Genomic DNA, 16,605 nt, shown 5'->3' with positions numbered 1-16,605 from the left:
TTGTCACAGAAGCTGGGCTCCCTGCCCCAACCCAGGGGGTCCTTGAGGGGCGGGCCAAGAGCTCTCATTGGCATTTCAGGCTGATAAATGAAAAAAAAACGCTGCCGGAGTAATCCTCAAGAGATGGCTCTAGAAACTGGTCTGCTTTTGCGAAGCTGAGGGGGACGGGCAGATCGCAGCTCCCAGGCATCCCGCAAAGTAGGCGGGTCACCATAGGGACGACCTTTACCCGCTCAAAAATTCGTCTCACATTAGCAGTGAGGATTCGGGCGTCACCCCGAATCGTTATTTTCCTTACTCATAAGTTTAAGGCATAAAGAATAATACTCCCTGCTCCCTGGGTGATAAATGCCATTCTCATTAACACTATGGTGAGTACTGAGATGGATCTGTACGCGGATACTCATGTCCCCGTGGAGTTTACCCGACTTGTTAGAGAATGCTCTACTACCAGTTTTCACGATATTTGCTCGTCTACGGAGAGTAAAAGATCGGGGGTTGGCCCACCCGCCATATGCAGATAAGCAGCCGGCATCGCGAAGGCTCAAGGGAAACGGCCCGCCCCTTCCGGCCCTGGTCTGATTTACGCAGCCGCAAGAGTGCGTGGGCCGTACGCCGGAAGCGGCTGCCTGGGGGCGGACTCCGGGCCGAGGGCGTCGGAGCGGCGCAAGATGGCGGACCTCTCCCTGGACGAGCTCATCCGGAAGCGCGGGACGGCGACCAAGGGGCGGTGAGCGACATTTGCTGCTGTCGGGGCTCGGGGTCTGAGGCCCGCGGACCTCGGGCTGGAGGAGGGAGCAGCCGGGACGCGGCGCCGAGGGCCTGGCTCCTGCCCGCCCGCGGACCGGCGGCACAGGCGTCGGGGAGGGCGGGCCGGGGAGGCCGGGATCCGGCTTGCGAGGAGTGGGTCGGGGTGGGGGACGCAGCCCTTCCCTCAGCTCCGGACCCGGGGGACGCAGCCCTTCCCCTCGGCTGGGGGCGGGGTCCCCGAGCTGCAGGCTTTGCGCCAACCTTCGAGTTCAGACCCCTGGGTGGAGCGGGGAAGCCCGGTGGCCCGGCGTCCGACTTGGGCTGGCGCGGGGGCGCTTGTGAGGTTGTCCAGAGGCAGCGGGGCGCGGGGGTCGACGCCTCGGGGGGCCTTGGAGGCGCAGGTGCTGGCCGAGAAGCACCCCGAGTGGGGCCGGGCTGCAGGGCGCGCACCTGCTGCAGACCCCTTGCAGCTGCAGGCTCCCCCGGACGCTGCTCGCCTTCTTCGGGGCGCGCTCCCTCTGGAGCGTTTCTGCCGCTTCGTGCTCCGGACCGGCCGCCGGCGTGTTGGGACCCCCTTCTCCGAGGGCTGGCTTCGGGGGGGACGGCTGCGGACTCCTGGGGGGCCCAGGCTCTGCTCGCCCCTCGAGCGCCCCCACGCTCCCCGCCGGGCCTGAACGCCTGGCTGGCATCCTTGGCTGTGGGAGCCATCGTTAGGGTCTGGCAGTGGTGCCTCTGCTAGGGTGTGGAAAGGATGAAAAGGAGAGGTGGATAGGTTTTTGTAGTTTGAACTTTTACTTGAGAGGCTGGCTTGGGGTGGATCTTCGCTCTGCGTGGCAGGAGCCAGGTGGTGGATGTGCGAGCCGCCTTCTGCTTCTGCCGCCTCCTGTGCCTTTCTCGGCAAACTGTCTGACCTTCCCCTTCTGCATTTTCTTGGTGCTTACCGTGTACTTACAGCACTTTGAAAAGAGTCCGATGTGATGTGCTTAATGGCTCTTAGCTCTGTCAGCAGCAGCGTTAAAGGCTTTTTAAAAAGATGCTTACTTGAAAGGCAGAGAGAAGTCCTCCAGGTGCTGGTTGGCTTTCCAAAAGGTCGCAACCCCCAGGGCTGGGCTGCACCCACAGCAGGAGTCCAGTGGGTCTCTCACATGGTGATGGAGGCCCAGACATCAGGGCTGCCCTCCTAGAAGCCCTGGCAAAGTCAGACACGGATGTGCGTGCTGCAGGGGTACAGGCAGGGAGGCTGGCATAGAGGAACCCCAAGTCGCTCTGGGACTAGAAATTTCATCGCGGCTTCCAGTCAGCACAGAGAGGCAGGCTAAGGTCTCTTGTCCTAACAGGTGTCCTCCAGTGGGTAGGGAGTGCATTAAACTTGTGTGTGTCGGGTTCTGAATGCAGAAGGCACACACTCCCCGCTCGGGGCTGTGGACACTGGTGGTCCTGGGCCTTGCACGAAGGACATTCTAGCAGCTTGGCCTACCAGAGTTGTCCTAGGAGGGGCTGGTGAGAGCGGAGGCAGCAGCAGGTGGCTGTGGAGGGAGGGACCCTGGCCCGCGGCTGAGCGCTCATCCAGGGAGTTGGCCTCCTTGGCAGCCATTCTCTTCTACCAGGACCCTCCGTGGACGGTCAACAGATTGCTCGATGCGAACTTCTAGAACGGGAAGGGATTGGGGCGGAAAGGGCCTGGGGTCAGGTCTGCCCTGCGCACACTCACCATGTTGGCCTCTGCCCTTAGAATAGATGGCCTGTTTCCAGGCCGAGGCCGACTGCAGTCTGGAGGGAGTGGGGGAGCCCCTCCATGGTCCCAGTCTGGGGCCGCTGCCGGGAGCAGCTGCAGGCCGGCCGTCCTGTGTGCTGGGCGTCTGGGCCGAGTGTTTGGTGCTTGCTTGCTTTGTTGAAATACTGTAAAGAGAAGGTAGCCCTAACCATGCAGGGGAGGAAACGAGTTGTTGCATAACTTGCAGAATTGGGTTTATAAAGTGGAACTTGGTAAGGGGATAGCAGCTTCATGTTTTTCTTTTCTTTTTTAAGATTTATTTATTTTTATTGGAAAGGCAGATATACAGAGAGGAAGATCTTCCATCCGATGGTTCACTCCCCAAGTGGCCGCAACGTCTGGAGCTGAACCAGTCCGGGGCCAGGAGCTCTTCTGGGTCTCCCACACGGGTGCAGAGTTCCAAGGCTTTGGGCCATCCTCAACTGCTTTCCCAGGCCACAGTCGGGGAGTTGGATGGGAAGCAGGGACACCGGGATTAGAACCAGTGACCATATGGGATCCTGGCACGTGCAAGGCGAGGGCTTTAACCACTACACGATCGTGCCGGACCCGCCTTCATGTTTTTCTAAAGTGCCTAGTTCAGGATTTGCCCTCCACGGTGTTGGCGCTGTGTGGTCTCCTGTAAAAATCAGCATGCTCCTTCGTTGACCCGTAAAATCTCATGGATTAAAGTCTGCTTTATACTAATCCAGGGCCGTTCGTGGGTCCGAGTCCTCCAGCCTGGCCATCTGCCCTCGTGGAGCCAGAAGGCAGAGCAGTGCTGGCTCTTAGAGACCCTACCCTGACTGCCACTTGGAGGCCCACTGCCAGCCAGGGGTGTAGGGAGGACCTGGTCCAGGGGGGCTTGTGCCAAGGGTACCCCAGTGGTCCCCAGTGAAGCTGTGAGGCTGAGCTGTGCTGGAACGGGCTGCGATGGGCAGTTAGGGAGTCTTACTGCTACTTGAGGTGCCTGCTTCCCACCTGCTCGCTTCCGGCTTCCTGCTCGGGTACCTGCTAGGGTGAGTTATGTCCCTGGAGAGACCTGGGTGGAGTGCCTGGCTTTGGCTTGACCCAGCCCTGGCTCTTGCTGGCATTTGGGGAATGAACCAGTAGTCTGAAGATTCATTTACTGTCTCTGCTTTTGAAATACTTTTTATTTTGTTAAGATTTATTTATTTTTCTATTGGGAGGTCAGATTGGCAAGTCTCAGCAGTGCCTGGCCAGCATAGGTGGAATGCCAGCATAGGTGCCTGCCTCGTCTTCCCCAAAGGTGTTGTGCCTGTGGGGCCCGAGTGCTGCCTGCTGTCTGGCCTCAGTGAGTGCGTGCTGGGTGCCTGGGGTCTGGTGTTTTTTGGAATGGCTGATCAGATGCTGGAGCTGAAGTAGCAGGCGTAGGCGCAGAGGGACTGCTTCTTTCCTTGTTTCCCTGTTTCTTCCAGGTTCTGTGGACAGTGATGCCCAGGCTGTTGCTGGGCGTCTCAGATACCTGTGGCTGGGACTGAAGGGGTGGCGGTCACCTGCCCTGTCACCACGTCCCCGGGCTCGCATTAGGACACTGGAGTCAGGAATGGGGACGCCAGGACGCTCACCTGTGTGGTGCGGTGTCTAACTGCTGGGCTTGATGCTTACTTGAAAGAGTCACAGAGAGAGATCGTGCACCTTCTAGTTCATTCCCAGATAGACAACAGCCAGAGTTTGGTAGGTCTGAAGGTAGGAGCCAGGAGCTTCGTCCAGGTCTCCCGTGTGGACATAGGGGCCCAAGGCCTGAGCCGTGCTGCCTGTTCTCCCCAGCCACAAGCAGTGAGCTGGACGGGAAGAGGAGCAGGGCAGCTGGCACTGAGACTGGTACCATATGGGATGCCAAGGCAGCGGGCAGAGAATTAGCCTACTACATCGCTGCATTGACCCCTGCAATTTTTTTTAAATCTTGGGACGTTTTAGCATTTGTCATGTTTTTCTCTTTTGGTCTCCCTTTTCCCTCAAGTTTATTATCATCTCTCAAGGACCTGAGGAGATGTACGCTGCAATTGCTGATTGACCCCCAATGCCTACAGCAGTCAAGAGTGGGCGAGACCAAACCCGGAGCCAGGCATGCCATCTGGAATCCAGTTGGGATGGTGGAAACTCAGGGACTTGGGCTCTTACCCATCACCACCAGGGCATATTAGTGGAAAGCTGGATCGGAAGTGGAAGTGGGATTTGACCTCAGGCAGTCCGGTGTGGGATCTGGTCACTGAAACAGAAGCTTAACCGACAACGCCATAGTGCCACGTGATCTGTGCTGATTATGAAAGATTACTTAAAATGGGGTCCTGGGACCTGGCATGGCAGCGTAGTGGCTGAAGTCTTTGTCATGAAGTGCCAGGATCCCATATGGACACCGGTTCGTGTCCCGGCAGCCCCACTTCCCATCCAGCTCCCTGCCTCTGGCCTGGGAAAGCAGTCAAGGACGGCCCAAAGCCTTGGGACCCTGCACCCGCTTGGGAGACCTGGAGGAAGCTCCTGGCTCCTGATTTCGGAGTGACTCAGCTCTGGCCATTGCGGCCACTTGGGGAGTGAACCAGCAAATGGAAGATCTTCCTCTCTGTGTCTCCTCCTTTCTGTATATCTGACTTTCCAATAATAAATAAATCTTTATTTTTTTTTTTTCTTTTAAAAAGAAGGGCAGACTGAAGCAGGGGGGGCCCCAAAGGGCCGCAGTAGCTGATCTGGGCCAGACTGAAGCCAGGAGACCAGAACTTCACCCTGACATGCTGGGAGTGGCCCGAGGCATGGGCATTGGGCCATTTCGGACTGACTGTTGCGCTGCGTTAGCAGGGCACTGGGTTGGCAGCAGAATGCCATTCCCATCTGGGATGCCAACATGCAAGGGTTGTAACACATGTCCTGGTCCTTACTAATTTATTGGTATTTTCACTAAAGACAGTGAAGCTTAAACTGTTTTCACTGTTGTTAGCTCTGGTCTTGACACAGCAGTTGTCTTCAGTCTCTTCTCATTTATAGACTGTGGACAGTTCACAGGCGTGGCAGGTTTAAAGTTGCATGTTCAGGGACCAGTGCTGTCATCTCTTCCTGGGCACCAGTTCAAGACCTGCCTGCTCCACTTCCGATCTAGATCCCTTCAGACGTGCAGGGACAGCCTGAGTGTCCTGGCTTTGGCCAGCACGGGTTGTGGCGGCCATTTGGGCAGTGAGCCAGCCTCCTGCTGGTAGCCAGACTGCCTGGCCCCACGTCTGTGTCTTCAGTGTCAGTGATGAGTAAGTGGGTTCACCTGGGGGCGTCCTAGCAGCCTTAGTTTCATCTGACTCGTGGTGCTGGTAGTCCAGCGCCTCTGCCCTGTTAGGAGGAGGACCTCGCCAGCCTCAGCAGCAGCAGCAGTGTGAGAGACTTTCAGAGTGCTGGTGGGGGAGGGGACCACTACTGTGCTATAGCTGGTTAAGCCTCTGCCTGTGGTGCCAGCTTCCCATATGGGTGCAGGCTCAAGTCCTGGCTGTTCCATTTCTGATCCAGCTCCCTACTGGTGTGCCTGGGAAAGCAGTGGAAGATGGTCCAAGTCTTTGGTCCCCAGCACCCAGGGGAGACCGGGAAGAAGCTCCCAGCTTCAGACTGACTCAGCTCCAGCCATTGTTGTGTGGGAATGAACCGGTGGATGGAGATCTCTCTGGCTCTCTGTCACTTGTAACCCTGCCTTTCAAATGAAAGTAAATAAATCTTAAAACCAAAAAGGCACTGGGAACACCTTATCCGCCAGTGGGTCCTGAGGGTGGGTCTTTATCAAGGAGTGTGTGTCATGTTCCCATCCATCCAGGGTGCCTAAGTACAGCTGCAGATTGCTGGAGTTACCATGAAGCAGAACCCCACTAGTGTCCGTGGCTGTTATGCCCTGGACCATAAAGCTTAGGTTCACCCAGCCCGGGGTGGGGGCACACAGTCAGCAGAAGCCAGGCTGAGCCAGGACCCCCCCGTGTGGGTGGTGGGCCCCAAGCAGGTGAACCGTTCTGTGCCGACATGAGCCTCTGTGGGCCCCCTTATTTTGCAGGGCACAGGCCAGTAGTTGCTCTCTGGTTCTGCAGGCCTCTCGCAGTATCCCACATCCTGCTCCTGTGGGCTGCTGTTGATATCCAGGCCCGCTTAGCTCTGTGATGTGTTTTTTCAGGCTGAATGCCAGGCCAGGGGTTGGAGGTATCCGGGCTCGAGTTGGGATCCAGCAGAGCCTTCTCAGCCCACCAGCACGCACGGCTGCCTTCCAGCAGAGGTTTGACGCTCGGCAGAAGATTGGCATCTCTGATGCCCGACTCAAGCTGGGGGTCAAGGATGCCCGAGAGAAGCTGCTGCAGAAAGATGCCCGGTTTCGAATCAAAGGGCAAGTGCAGGATGCCCGGGAGATGCTCAACTCGCGCAAGCAGCAGAGTGCGGTGCCCCAGAAGCCCCGGCAGGTGGCTGATGCCCGGGAGAAGATCAGCCTGAAGAGGAGCTCGCCTGCAGCCTTCATGAGCCCGCCGGTCGGGATGGTGACGCCGGCGTTGAAGCTCACCAAGACCATTCAGGTGGGCTGTGGCACGGTTCTCCGGAGGGCAGAGCACGAGTGTGGGCAGTGGGCAGTTCTCCCAAGTTCTTGCAGCTCGTAGGTGCTCAGGAAGGCCTTTTGTGTGTGTGCTTGCCAGGTAACTAACTGTATGAGGAGGTTTATGTCAGAGGGCGCACCGCAGAAACGGAGTGTGTTCCTAGCTAAGCTAGGGGGGAGGCCTCTGCTGAGTGTGGGCATGCCGTGTGACAGATACATCATCCTGTTGCTTCTCACCTCGCTGTACCCCAACATGATCTTCTGGGGTGATGAGTCTGTCCTGGAGGTGTGAATACTGAGTGTCAGCGGGAGGGCCGGGGCTAGCTCAGGCTCTGGTCCCATGCCCCGGCTGCCTTGCACAGGGAGGGGAGCAGTGTCATCCTCACGGCAGCTTTGATCTCGGGACAGTGGGAGCACACACTGGCTGAGTCAGGGTTCCCAAGTCCAGTGCGCATCACAGTGTGGTCTTTGGAATGAATGGAGCTTGTTGTACGAGCTGGGACACTCAGGGCCTTCCACCTGAAGCCAGACTGCTTGCCCCGCAGTGACAGTCCAGCTGCCCACTCGGGAGCATAGGTGCCCCGGAAGGGATGAATTGTGACTGCTGGGTGTTTCTAGGTCCCACAGCAGAAGGCCATGGTGCCACTTCACGCTAATCCTGCTGGAATGAGAATCAACGTGGTCAATAACCACCAGCCCAAACAGGTAGAGTGAGAGTGCACCCGTACACGTGAGCATGTCCCTGGGAGAGAGCGCGTGTGTGCGTGTGTGGACAAGGCGTGCTGGGTGAGCTGACTGAGGCCTGGCCCGAGGTTTCCGGTGCAAAGTGTTGGAGGACGGCGTCCGTGTTAATCGGCTGGTAGTTGCTGTACCCGAGTTCTTGAGGAAAGTTATGTATGAAGGAAAGATCGCTGTGGACCCTGGCTGTGGAGGCTCACTGCCACTGTGAGGACTTTGTTATTGGCACAGTGCTGCAGTAAGCCAGAGCGTCGCTGTGCAAAAAGCGTGTGTGTGTGTGTGTGTTCCCTACAGTGGGATCTGGTCCGGCCACTCTTAAGGCCCCGTTGCCGATCCTGGGCTCAGCTCCCATCTCTGCCTCTTCATTCCATCATCCTGAAACTTTGGGACCAGACTTTAACACATGGGCCTTCCGGGGATGTTCTGACCAAGCCATAGAACACGTTTGGCTTGCTAGTCTGTGTTACAAAGAAACTTAAAACAAAAAAAATAGATAGATTTATTTTTATTGGAAAAGCAGATTCACAGAAAGGAGAGGCAGAGAGATTTTCCACCTGCTGGTTCACTTCCAAATAGATGCAACAGGCAGGGCTGATGAGATCTAGAGCCAGGACCCAGGAGCCTCCTCTGGGTTTCTCACATGTGTGCGGGTCCCAAGGCTTTGGGCCGTCCTCGACTGCTTTCCCAGGCCACAGGCAGGAAGCTAGATGGAAGTGGAGCAGCCAGGATAGCTGGAGCCCATTTGGGATGCTGATGCTTCCAGACAGAGAATTAGCCAGTTGAGCCATCACACTAACCCCACAAGGAAAAAATATTTTTTTAATTAAAATTTTTATTTATTTGAGAGTGTTTCAGAAAAACACTTTTCCATTTGCTCGTTCACTCCTCCCAATGTCTGCAGTGGCTGGGGCTGGGTTGGGCTGAGGCTAGGAGCGTGGAATTGCATCCAGGTCTCCCTTGTGGGCGACACAGAGCCAAGGGCTTGGGCCTTCGTCAGCTGCCTTCCAATGCATTAGTGGGGAGCGGCCAGACTCCCTTGTGGGGTGCTAGCCTTGGAGGTCGGGGCTGACCCAGCTCTGCTGCATCATTGGATTCAGGAAGGCTGTTTTGGAAGAGTTGCAGGCTCGTCAGTCTTCTAACTTCTGATTCATTTCCCCATGTCCCCAACAGCCGGAGCCGGGCCAGGCCAAGCCCAGGGGCCAGGGGCTCTGAGTCCTCCACGTGGGACAGGGACCCAAGCACTTGGGTCATCCTCCATTCTTTCCCCAGCAGCATTAGCAGGGAGTAGAGCAGCAGGGATACGAACCAGCATGTATATGGGATGCCAGGACTGTTGGCAGCAGCTTGACTCGTTATGCCGTGACACTGGCCCTGAACAGAGTTCTGTCGAGGGTCTGTGTACTTCCATAGGCCGGATTCCCGGAGAAGGGCACACGGGCAAGTGACATGTGACTATGTCCCAGGTGGTGATGGACACAGCGGTGGCCTAACTAAAGTGTTTTCCTCAGGTTGAACAGCACATGACTAGCAGGAGTAGGAGGCCCAGTGGGCATTGCTCTCTGAAGATGCTTCAGGGGAGCCCTTGGCTGGGAGGCGGTCCCCACCCTGCTGTGAGGGCTTGCGTGCCACACCAGCTTACATTTCTTTATCCTTAGAACTTGTATGACCTGGATGAAGATGACGACGCTCTGACTCCTCTCCCTGCTAAACAGATGAAGTTTACAGCCTCTGGCAGCTTTCTCCATGGCGCGGTATGGCGGTTCACCTTTTGTTGTTGTCATGTGCACCTCATCAGCGAATGGGACAATCCCCCCTCTCTGTGTTTCTATTGGAAAGGTAGGGGTAGAGAGAAAGTGAGAGACAGAAAGTCTTTGATCCATTGGTTTATTCTCAAAATGGCCACGGCAGGCAGAGCTGGTCCAGTCTGAAGCCAGAGCTAGAAGGTTCTTCCGGCTCTGCTGTGTGGATGCGAGGGCCCAAGCACTTGGACCACCCTGCTGCCTTCCTAGGCACGTTAGCAGGAGCTGGATGGGAAGTGGAGCAGGCGGGACCTGAACTGGCGGCACCCAATGGGATGTTGGTGCTACAGGTGGTGGCTTTGTACGATACAGCCCCAGCCTTTTTTAAAGATTTTTTTCTTTTAGATATTTAAATATTTATTATTTGTTAAAGATTTATCTGTGTCTATTGGGAAGTCAGATATACTGAGAGGAGGAGAGACAGAGGGGACGATCTTCCATCCGCTGATTCACTCCCCAAGTAGCTGCAACGGCTGCCCCTGAACCAATCCGAAGCCAGGAGCCTGGAGCCTCCCCTGGGTCTCCCACACGGGTGCAGGGTCCCAAGGCTTTGGCGACTGCTTTCCCAGGCCACAGCAGGGAGCTGGATGGGAAGCAGGGTCTTGCTATTGCGTGTTAGCGACAGCAAGCACCTGACCCGTGGGTTTCGGCCTGTGCAGCCTCGTGCAGGAAGAGCGGCCAGGCCAGAGTGCTGGTCATTCATCTTGGAGAGGAGACACAGTGTCTCAGGCAGGCAACCTGGCTGCCCAGCCAGCTCCCTGAGCAGGCGCTTCTGCCGTCTTACCTTCGGGAGTGATCCCCCACCTAGGTTGGCCAGTCTTCCATTACTAATGAATCTTGGACTGCTGTGTATCATTGAGTGGTACCAGTTGGTGTCTGTCTAGTAAGTGCAGGCCGTGGTGGTCTGAGGCTGCTGGTCTGGCACTGAGGGAGTCTCCACTGGCCTTCCAGTGGCCAACACAGGTGGGGAAGGTGCTAGGCCTTGACCAAGAGTCCTCTTGCTGCCACCTGAGCAGTTGGGCCTTGAGGGTTCAGTATCTCAGAGCTCCTGAGCAGGCTCACTGGATCACGTGGGCAGCCAGCCTCTGTCCTGGTGCTGGAGGTGTGTGGATGCTGCAAGGGAACGGAACCTCCTGCAGGCAGGGAGGAGCAGGTGGACTGACCCCGACCTGGGCCAGCTGGGCCTGCTGTCTTCCTGCTCTGCCTGCGCCAGTGCCTGCGAGCCCCGGCCATCTTCAGTGGAGCTGGGCTGCCAGCCTGGCAGCTTTCTGACTCGGGGGTGTGTTTCTCCATCAGAGCCGTGTGGAAGCTTCCAGCACTGGGAAGCAGCTTCTCTGACCATGTGCTTGGGCTGTGCACTGGTCCTCTCTTCCCCTGGTATGTGGGATGTCACAGGCAGTGGACAGTCTGTTTTCTCTAGACTGCTGAAGGACATGGGAGCTGGGGGCACCCCAGGGCCCTGCATTTGTTAGTGTGGGCCGCTGGGTGGCTTCTGAGTGCAGAGCCCAGCTCTTCACGTTGCGTCCTGCCTTTTGTTTAGACTGGGCTGAACAGTTCCAAGCTGTCCGTGTCCAAGCCCCTCCCTCTCACCAAGGTGGTGCAGAATGACGCTTACACAGCCCCTGCACTCGCCTCCTCGGTGCGAACAAAGGCTTTGACCAACATGTCCCGCACGCTGGTGAACAAGGAGGAGTCCCCCAAAGAGCTGCCGCCAGCGGAGGTGAGGTGGGGGTGGCTATCCTGTTAGACTGTACCAAGGAGTATGAGCTCTGTGTGCCCTGCATACACAAGCCAAGACCTGGGCACCCTGCCCCAAAGGAGCTTGTTGGCTGGGGGCAGGGAGCTGCTAGGGCGCTGGGCAGAGGAAGCACCTGGGGACCAGGTGGAGTCTTGATATCCCGAGGTGAACAGCAGAGGCCCAGAAAGGCCTGGGCACTGAGGAGGGGAGGGTGGGGGGCGAGTGCCCTGTGCAAGAGGCCGCCCGCCACCTGACCTCTGCTCACCCCTTGTCTGTGTGTCAGCCCGTGCTCAGCCCTCTGGAAGGCACCAAGATGACCGTCAATAACCTGCACCCACGTGTCACGGAGGAGGACATCGTGGTAAGTCCTGTGGCCTGTCGGGCTTTTCAGGCCCCACCCGTCCCGGGGCCGAGGTCCTGGGCCGTCCTCAGGACCCCATTCGGGGTTTGCTGGGACCCCTGGGTTCAGGTGCACACTTAGCTGGCCAAAGAATCTGTGGCTGTCCCCCGGGGGAACTTGGGCATGAGTACTGGGATCTGCTTCTCAATGTAAATCTGCCTTTCTAATAAAAATAAATAAATCTTAGGGAAAAAACCCAAAACATTTAATTGGGATCATAACTTCAGTTCTGATTCATGATTTTGATAGTTAGCATTTTTCCTCTTATTGTTAGAAGTAAGTTCTTTTCTTTTTTTTTTTTTCTTAAAGATTTATTTATTTTATTGGAAAGGCAGATGTACAGAGAGGAGGATCTTCTGTCCGATGATTCACTCCCCAAGTGGCCACAATGGCCGATGCTGCGCCGATCTGAAGCCAGGAGCCAGGAACTTCTTTCCGGGTCTCCCCCGTGGGGGCAGGGTCCCAAGGCTTTGGGTCGTCTTCGACTGCTTTCCCAGGCCACAGGCAGGAGCTGGATGGGAAGTGGAACTGCCGGGATTAGAACCACCACCCATATGGGATCCTGGCACATTCAGGATTAACCATTAACCATTATGCTATTGCGCCAGATCCCAAAACAAGTTATTTTTAAGCACAGCCCTGACAGGGGCAGTTGCAGATGAAGAAATAAATGGCCGTGGGCTCGTTGGCCTCTCCCCTGCCCCCCGGCCTGTTTCCTAGTTGTTAGAATGTAGAATGTGCGCTTGCAGTGGGATGCTGTGTGCGGTGTGCGGTCCACAGGTGCTCTCGGGCGTGTTCCCAGCAGCCGTGGAGGCGAGTGTGTAGGGCCCCTCTTCTCCCCAGGGAGGAACCAGCCCCTGAGGTGTTACCTGCCTTACTGGAGACCACCCAGCCAGTGTGCGATCCCAGGCTCAGACCTGCCCTGCGTGGCTCTGACCTCTCGCCAGCGGCTTGGGTGTTAGCATGTGAGGGCTTGGTCTCGGCTTCCCGGACCTGGTCTCACTGACTAGAGCTCTGGAATTTGTGCTGCTCACAGCTTCCCAGATGAGCGTTACCTGTGTTTGCTGAGCTCATGAGTTCATCCTGGTGACGGCTCCGGGAGAAATGTTTTGGCCTCTTGAGGACCCACTTCCCCCTGCCCCTCGTCAGATCCTGTTGGGGGCCATCCTTCAGCCCCGGCCCTAGGAGAGCGTGGGGGACGGTGCTCCTAATCCCATGCCATCGGTCCTCGTAGGAGCTTTTCTGTGTGTGCGGCGCGCTCAAGCGGGCTCGGCTGGTCCACCCCGGGGTGGCGGAGGTGGTCTTCGTGAAGAAGGACGACGCAGTCACCGCATACAAGAAGTACAACAACCGCTGTCTGGACGGTACGTCGGACACGAGGCCTGTGGATCAAAAGCGCCCGGACAGACACCTCTGGGGACCTCTGCGCGTGATCTGGGTGTCCCTGGGGCCCTGGCTTTTCACTCAGCCTTAGGTGCAGGAGGAATGGAGACCCATTTCACTGCATGGCATTCTCTTAGGAGGGTTTGGGGAGGGCCTGGCACAATAGCTTAAGTAGCTAATCCTCTGCTTTCAATGCCTGCCCCTATTCTGTACCTGCTTCCCTCTGTCCTCTCACCTTTTCACCTTGGATGGGGGAGGTTCCTGAACTTCTCCCTAGGTCTACAGACATCTGAACCTCTGCGTGCTCTGCTCACTCCCTCCCGCCAGGCACCCTTCTGTACCTGGCTTCACAAGATAGGCACGCCGTGCTGCCTTTGGCAGGGGGCACGTTGTTGCTTTGCCTCCGGCTGCTTTCCTAGCAGAGGGCCCCTCGCCCAGGGATCGGCCGAACCTGGCAGCCTTGTCTTGTGTGAGGAGCTGAGCCCTCTTCTTTGGTTTTTCAGGGCAGCCAATGAAGTGCAACCTTCACCTGAATGGGAACGTTATCACGTCGGACCAGCCCATCCTGCTGTGAGTCCCCAAGGCCACGGGGCGGGGCCTGTCTGCTTACCTGCCACACATAGCTGTGTCACCGCCATCCATTCCATTTCCTCTTATGACAGCTGCTCGATCATGGGTTTCCATTTCAGCCAAGTGGTTGATGCTGCTGTCTGCCCACACTTGGTGCTGCCTGGGGTAGCATTGCGGCCTTGGTCTCAGCCTTGGCAGGGACAGGGAGAGCAGGTGCTCCCGTCTCTCCTGCACAGGGTGCATCGTCTGAGGGAGTGACAGCACAGTCGCAGGCTCGGTCCTGAGCACTGGGCCCCTGTGCCTGACCGTGGCCAACGACTGTTCTAGACTGTTGGGGCTAGGACAGCATTTCCAGAGAAGGAAGTGGGTGCCCAGAATAGGCAGGAAGTGGGTGCCCAGAATAGGCAGGAAGTGGGTGCCCAGAATAGGCAGGCAGGCCTAAAACAGACTTTGAGATATGGAAAGGCTGGACTCTAACCCTGGGTAATGAAGTAAGTGGTTTGGACATACTTCTTAAACGGTGTTCAGACACAAAGTTGGGTTGTGAAAGTGTTTCTTAGGGTTCTGTGATCCGATAAGTTTGGGAATTGCTAGGCTAAGTAGAATTCAGTTGATTCGTCCTCCTCAGATTGTGTGATAAAGTATGTTATCCCCAAGGGGACATACAGTGTTCCCCAAGCTTAGTGCCCCATTCCCTGCAGCTGCCTTGGGGTTCATGACCGGGGGACACATTGGAGGCAGAAAGCACTGTGTTGTGTTGGGTGCCCTGGCCATGGCAGGTGTCAATGACTGGGGGACCGTCTCTGCTCCCCAACAGGCGGCTGAGTGACAGCCCTGCCGTGAAAAGAGACAGCGAGTTGCCTCGAAGGGTGAACTCCGCTTCCTCCTCCAACCCTCCGGCTGAAGTGGACCCAGACACCATCCTGAAGGCGCTCTTTAAGTCCTCCGGGGCTTCCGTCACCACGCAGCCTACAGAATTCAAGATCAAGCTCTGAGCGGGGCAGAGGCGTTGTCCTGTCTCCACGGGCAGAGCTCGAGACCAATGGGCCCTTGGACTGCAGCCTCCCAGGCGGGGCAGGCCGCCAGGGTGGAGCTTGCCCACTGGACGGGTCCTTCTGTGTGTCACTCGTCCTGTACTGTAGTGTTTGTCTCCTCCCACCTCACCACCAAGGTAGGCTTGGGTTTCTCCAGGCGTGCCTGCCCTCCCTTCAGCTCCAGGTGGATTTCTTAGCTGGAATTGGTGTGTGGTCCACCGGCTCAGACTTGGGATGCTGAGGGCCACGGTCTTGCCCGGGCCACAGGTTATCTTCCCTTTTGTGTTTAAGTTTTCAAACAAAAGCCGTGAACAGGATCCCTTCCTGTTCTGATGGGGACCTTGCCTCAGCCTGTTTCGTTGCTGGAGATGGCATGGTTGGCAGCGGGGCAGGGCCTCTTGTCCCCCTCCTAGCAGGAATGACTTCAGGCCTGATTGGTGGTCTGCAAGGGTGGACTGAGGCTTCTGCCCTGCCAGGAAGGTGCACCCCACTTCTGGGCATGGAGGCCAGAGCCGCTTAAGGCAACCTGGAATAGAATCGTGCTGTGTGCCCAGTGTGCAGCCCCGGCCTTTTGGCCTCGTAGGTGACACTGCAGGGGTGTGCACTGTGCACCCTCAGTCCTCACTCTGAGGGGCTCTCACTGCACCCTGATTTTGGTGCAAATCCTGCCTCTCAGCCAGTTGGGCCTTTCCAAGGCTCCCCCTCCTTTCGTTCAACATCATGGCTTTGAGGATGGTTTAAATGGCAGGTGTGCCTGCTTTTGTCTATGCCTCTGTTTCTAGAACAGTGTAGAGCCTGGGGCAACATGACCCCTGCTGGGATTGTAAAGGGACTGTGGGCTTGCAGAGCTGGAGCCAGCTAAGCAGCACGCTTCTGGAAACTCGGCAGTAGCAGTTGCAAGCACAGCGCATTGCACAGGCCTGAAACGCAGAGGGCACTGTAACACTGAGGGCCTCCTGGCACTTGCCTGAAACCAGCCCAGCAAGAGACAGTGGAGTGACATCTGTCAAGCAAGAAGGGACCAGCGTTTGGACGTCCTCAGTCCTCCAGCTCTGGGCTGCCCGGGCCAGGGAGGCCCAGGCCAGGCTCCCGCTGAGCTCCTCTCTGGTTCTCCAGCGGGAGTTGCTTCCCCTGACCCACTTGGTGGGTACAAACCCGAGTTCCTGTAGCACCTGGATGACATTCCTCCCACAAAGGCCGGAAGGCAACAGGCCCGGGTTCCCACGCGCTGGGAGCAGTCACTGCTGGCACTCCTCAGAGTGGCATGGAAATGTGTCACCACCAAGACTGTGTGCTGCCCGAAGCTCCCAGGCCAAACAACACTTACCAGTGCTGTTTCCCTGAGTGTGGCCCTTGCCCACTGGCCATGTGGACCCTGTGTTCTGGGTGACCGCACGCTATGTTGACAGGAAGGGGCCCGTGTGCTTCCCCTGCCCTGCAGGTTGTTGTCTTGGGAAGTGGGAGCCACCTTGGCATCCTTCCCCGCCCCTCACCCCTCTGTTAGCTGTCTCTCCTTCAGGAGGAGGGAAGAGGCATTAGGGGATGGAGGTGACTGTGTACTTCCCGTTCTGAATAAATGTTTGTTATTCCTACCTTTGAGCTGTGTTCTTAGCATAGGGTATGAAGTGGCCTTTGTGGGGCTTGACACCAGAGAGCCACGGTCTGCCTCGGCCTCAGCACTGACCGCTCCAGCCCTCCACCTGCCTGCAGTCCTGGCTGCCGCTGGCCTGGGTGGCCGTGGAGGTGTGAGCGCTGGCATCTGGGCACGCATCTCCTAGGCCTACTGTGCCTTGCCAGGGTTGAGCATGGACTGCCCCCTGATGGGGCAGGGAACAGGGGCACCAGACCTGTGGCCTTCACCTTGATTTGGAGATGT

The 16,605-nt window shown here is 57.1% G+C and overlaps 1 protein-coding gene and 1 non-coding gene across 3 annotated transcripts; one reads left to right on the top strand and one right to left on the bottom strand.

The window, feature by feature from the left end:
• Positions 1-165: 165 nt before the first annotated feature.
• LOC121164201 lies at positions 166-315 on the bottom strand. The gene has a single exon (XR_005885046.1). It is a non-coding gene; the product is annotated as a U12 minor spliceosomal RNA (small nuclear RNA).
• A 337-nt stretch (positions 316-652) lies between these two features.
• On the top strand, positions 653-16,321 carry POLDIP3 (DNA polymerase delta interacting protein 3). 2 transcript variants are annotated; one of them, XM_040987115.1, is made up of 9 exons: positions 653-730; positions 6,660-7,050; positions 7,686-7,772; positions 9,461-9,556; positions 11,145-11,324; positions 11,626-11,703; positions 12,977-13,106; positions 13,629-13,695; positions 14,513-16,321. In XM_040987115.1, the coding sequence occupies exons 1-9, from the start codon at positions 672-674 to the stop codon at positions 14,688-14,690; spliced, it is 1,266 nt and encodes a 421-aa protein (XP_040843049.1). In that variant the 5' UTR covers positions 653-671; the 3' UTR covers positions 14,691-16,321. The 2 variants fall into 2 exon arrangements, with proteins under 2 accessions (XP_040843049.1, XP_040843058.1); XM_040987124.1 differs by lacking the exon at positions 7,686-7,772.
• Positions 16,322-16,605: the final 284 nt, after the last annotated feature.

This window comes from Ochotona curzoniae, unplaced genomic scaffold (genome assembly GCF_017591425.1).
Source record: "Ochotona curzoniae isolate NIBS_2020 unplaced genomic scaffold, NIBS_Ocur_1.0 contig_1014, whole genome shotgun sequence".
NCBI lineage: Eukaryota > Metazoa > Chordata > Mammalia > Lagomorpha > Ochotonidae > Ochotona > Ochotona curzoniae.
The sequence above is the reverse complement of the archived record's forward strand: the minus strand, read 5'-3'. Positions and strand labels throughout refer to the sequence as shown.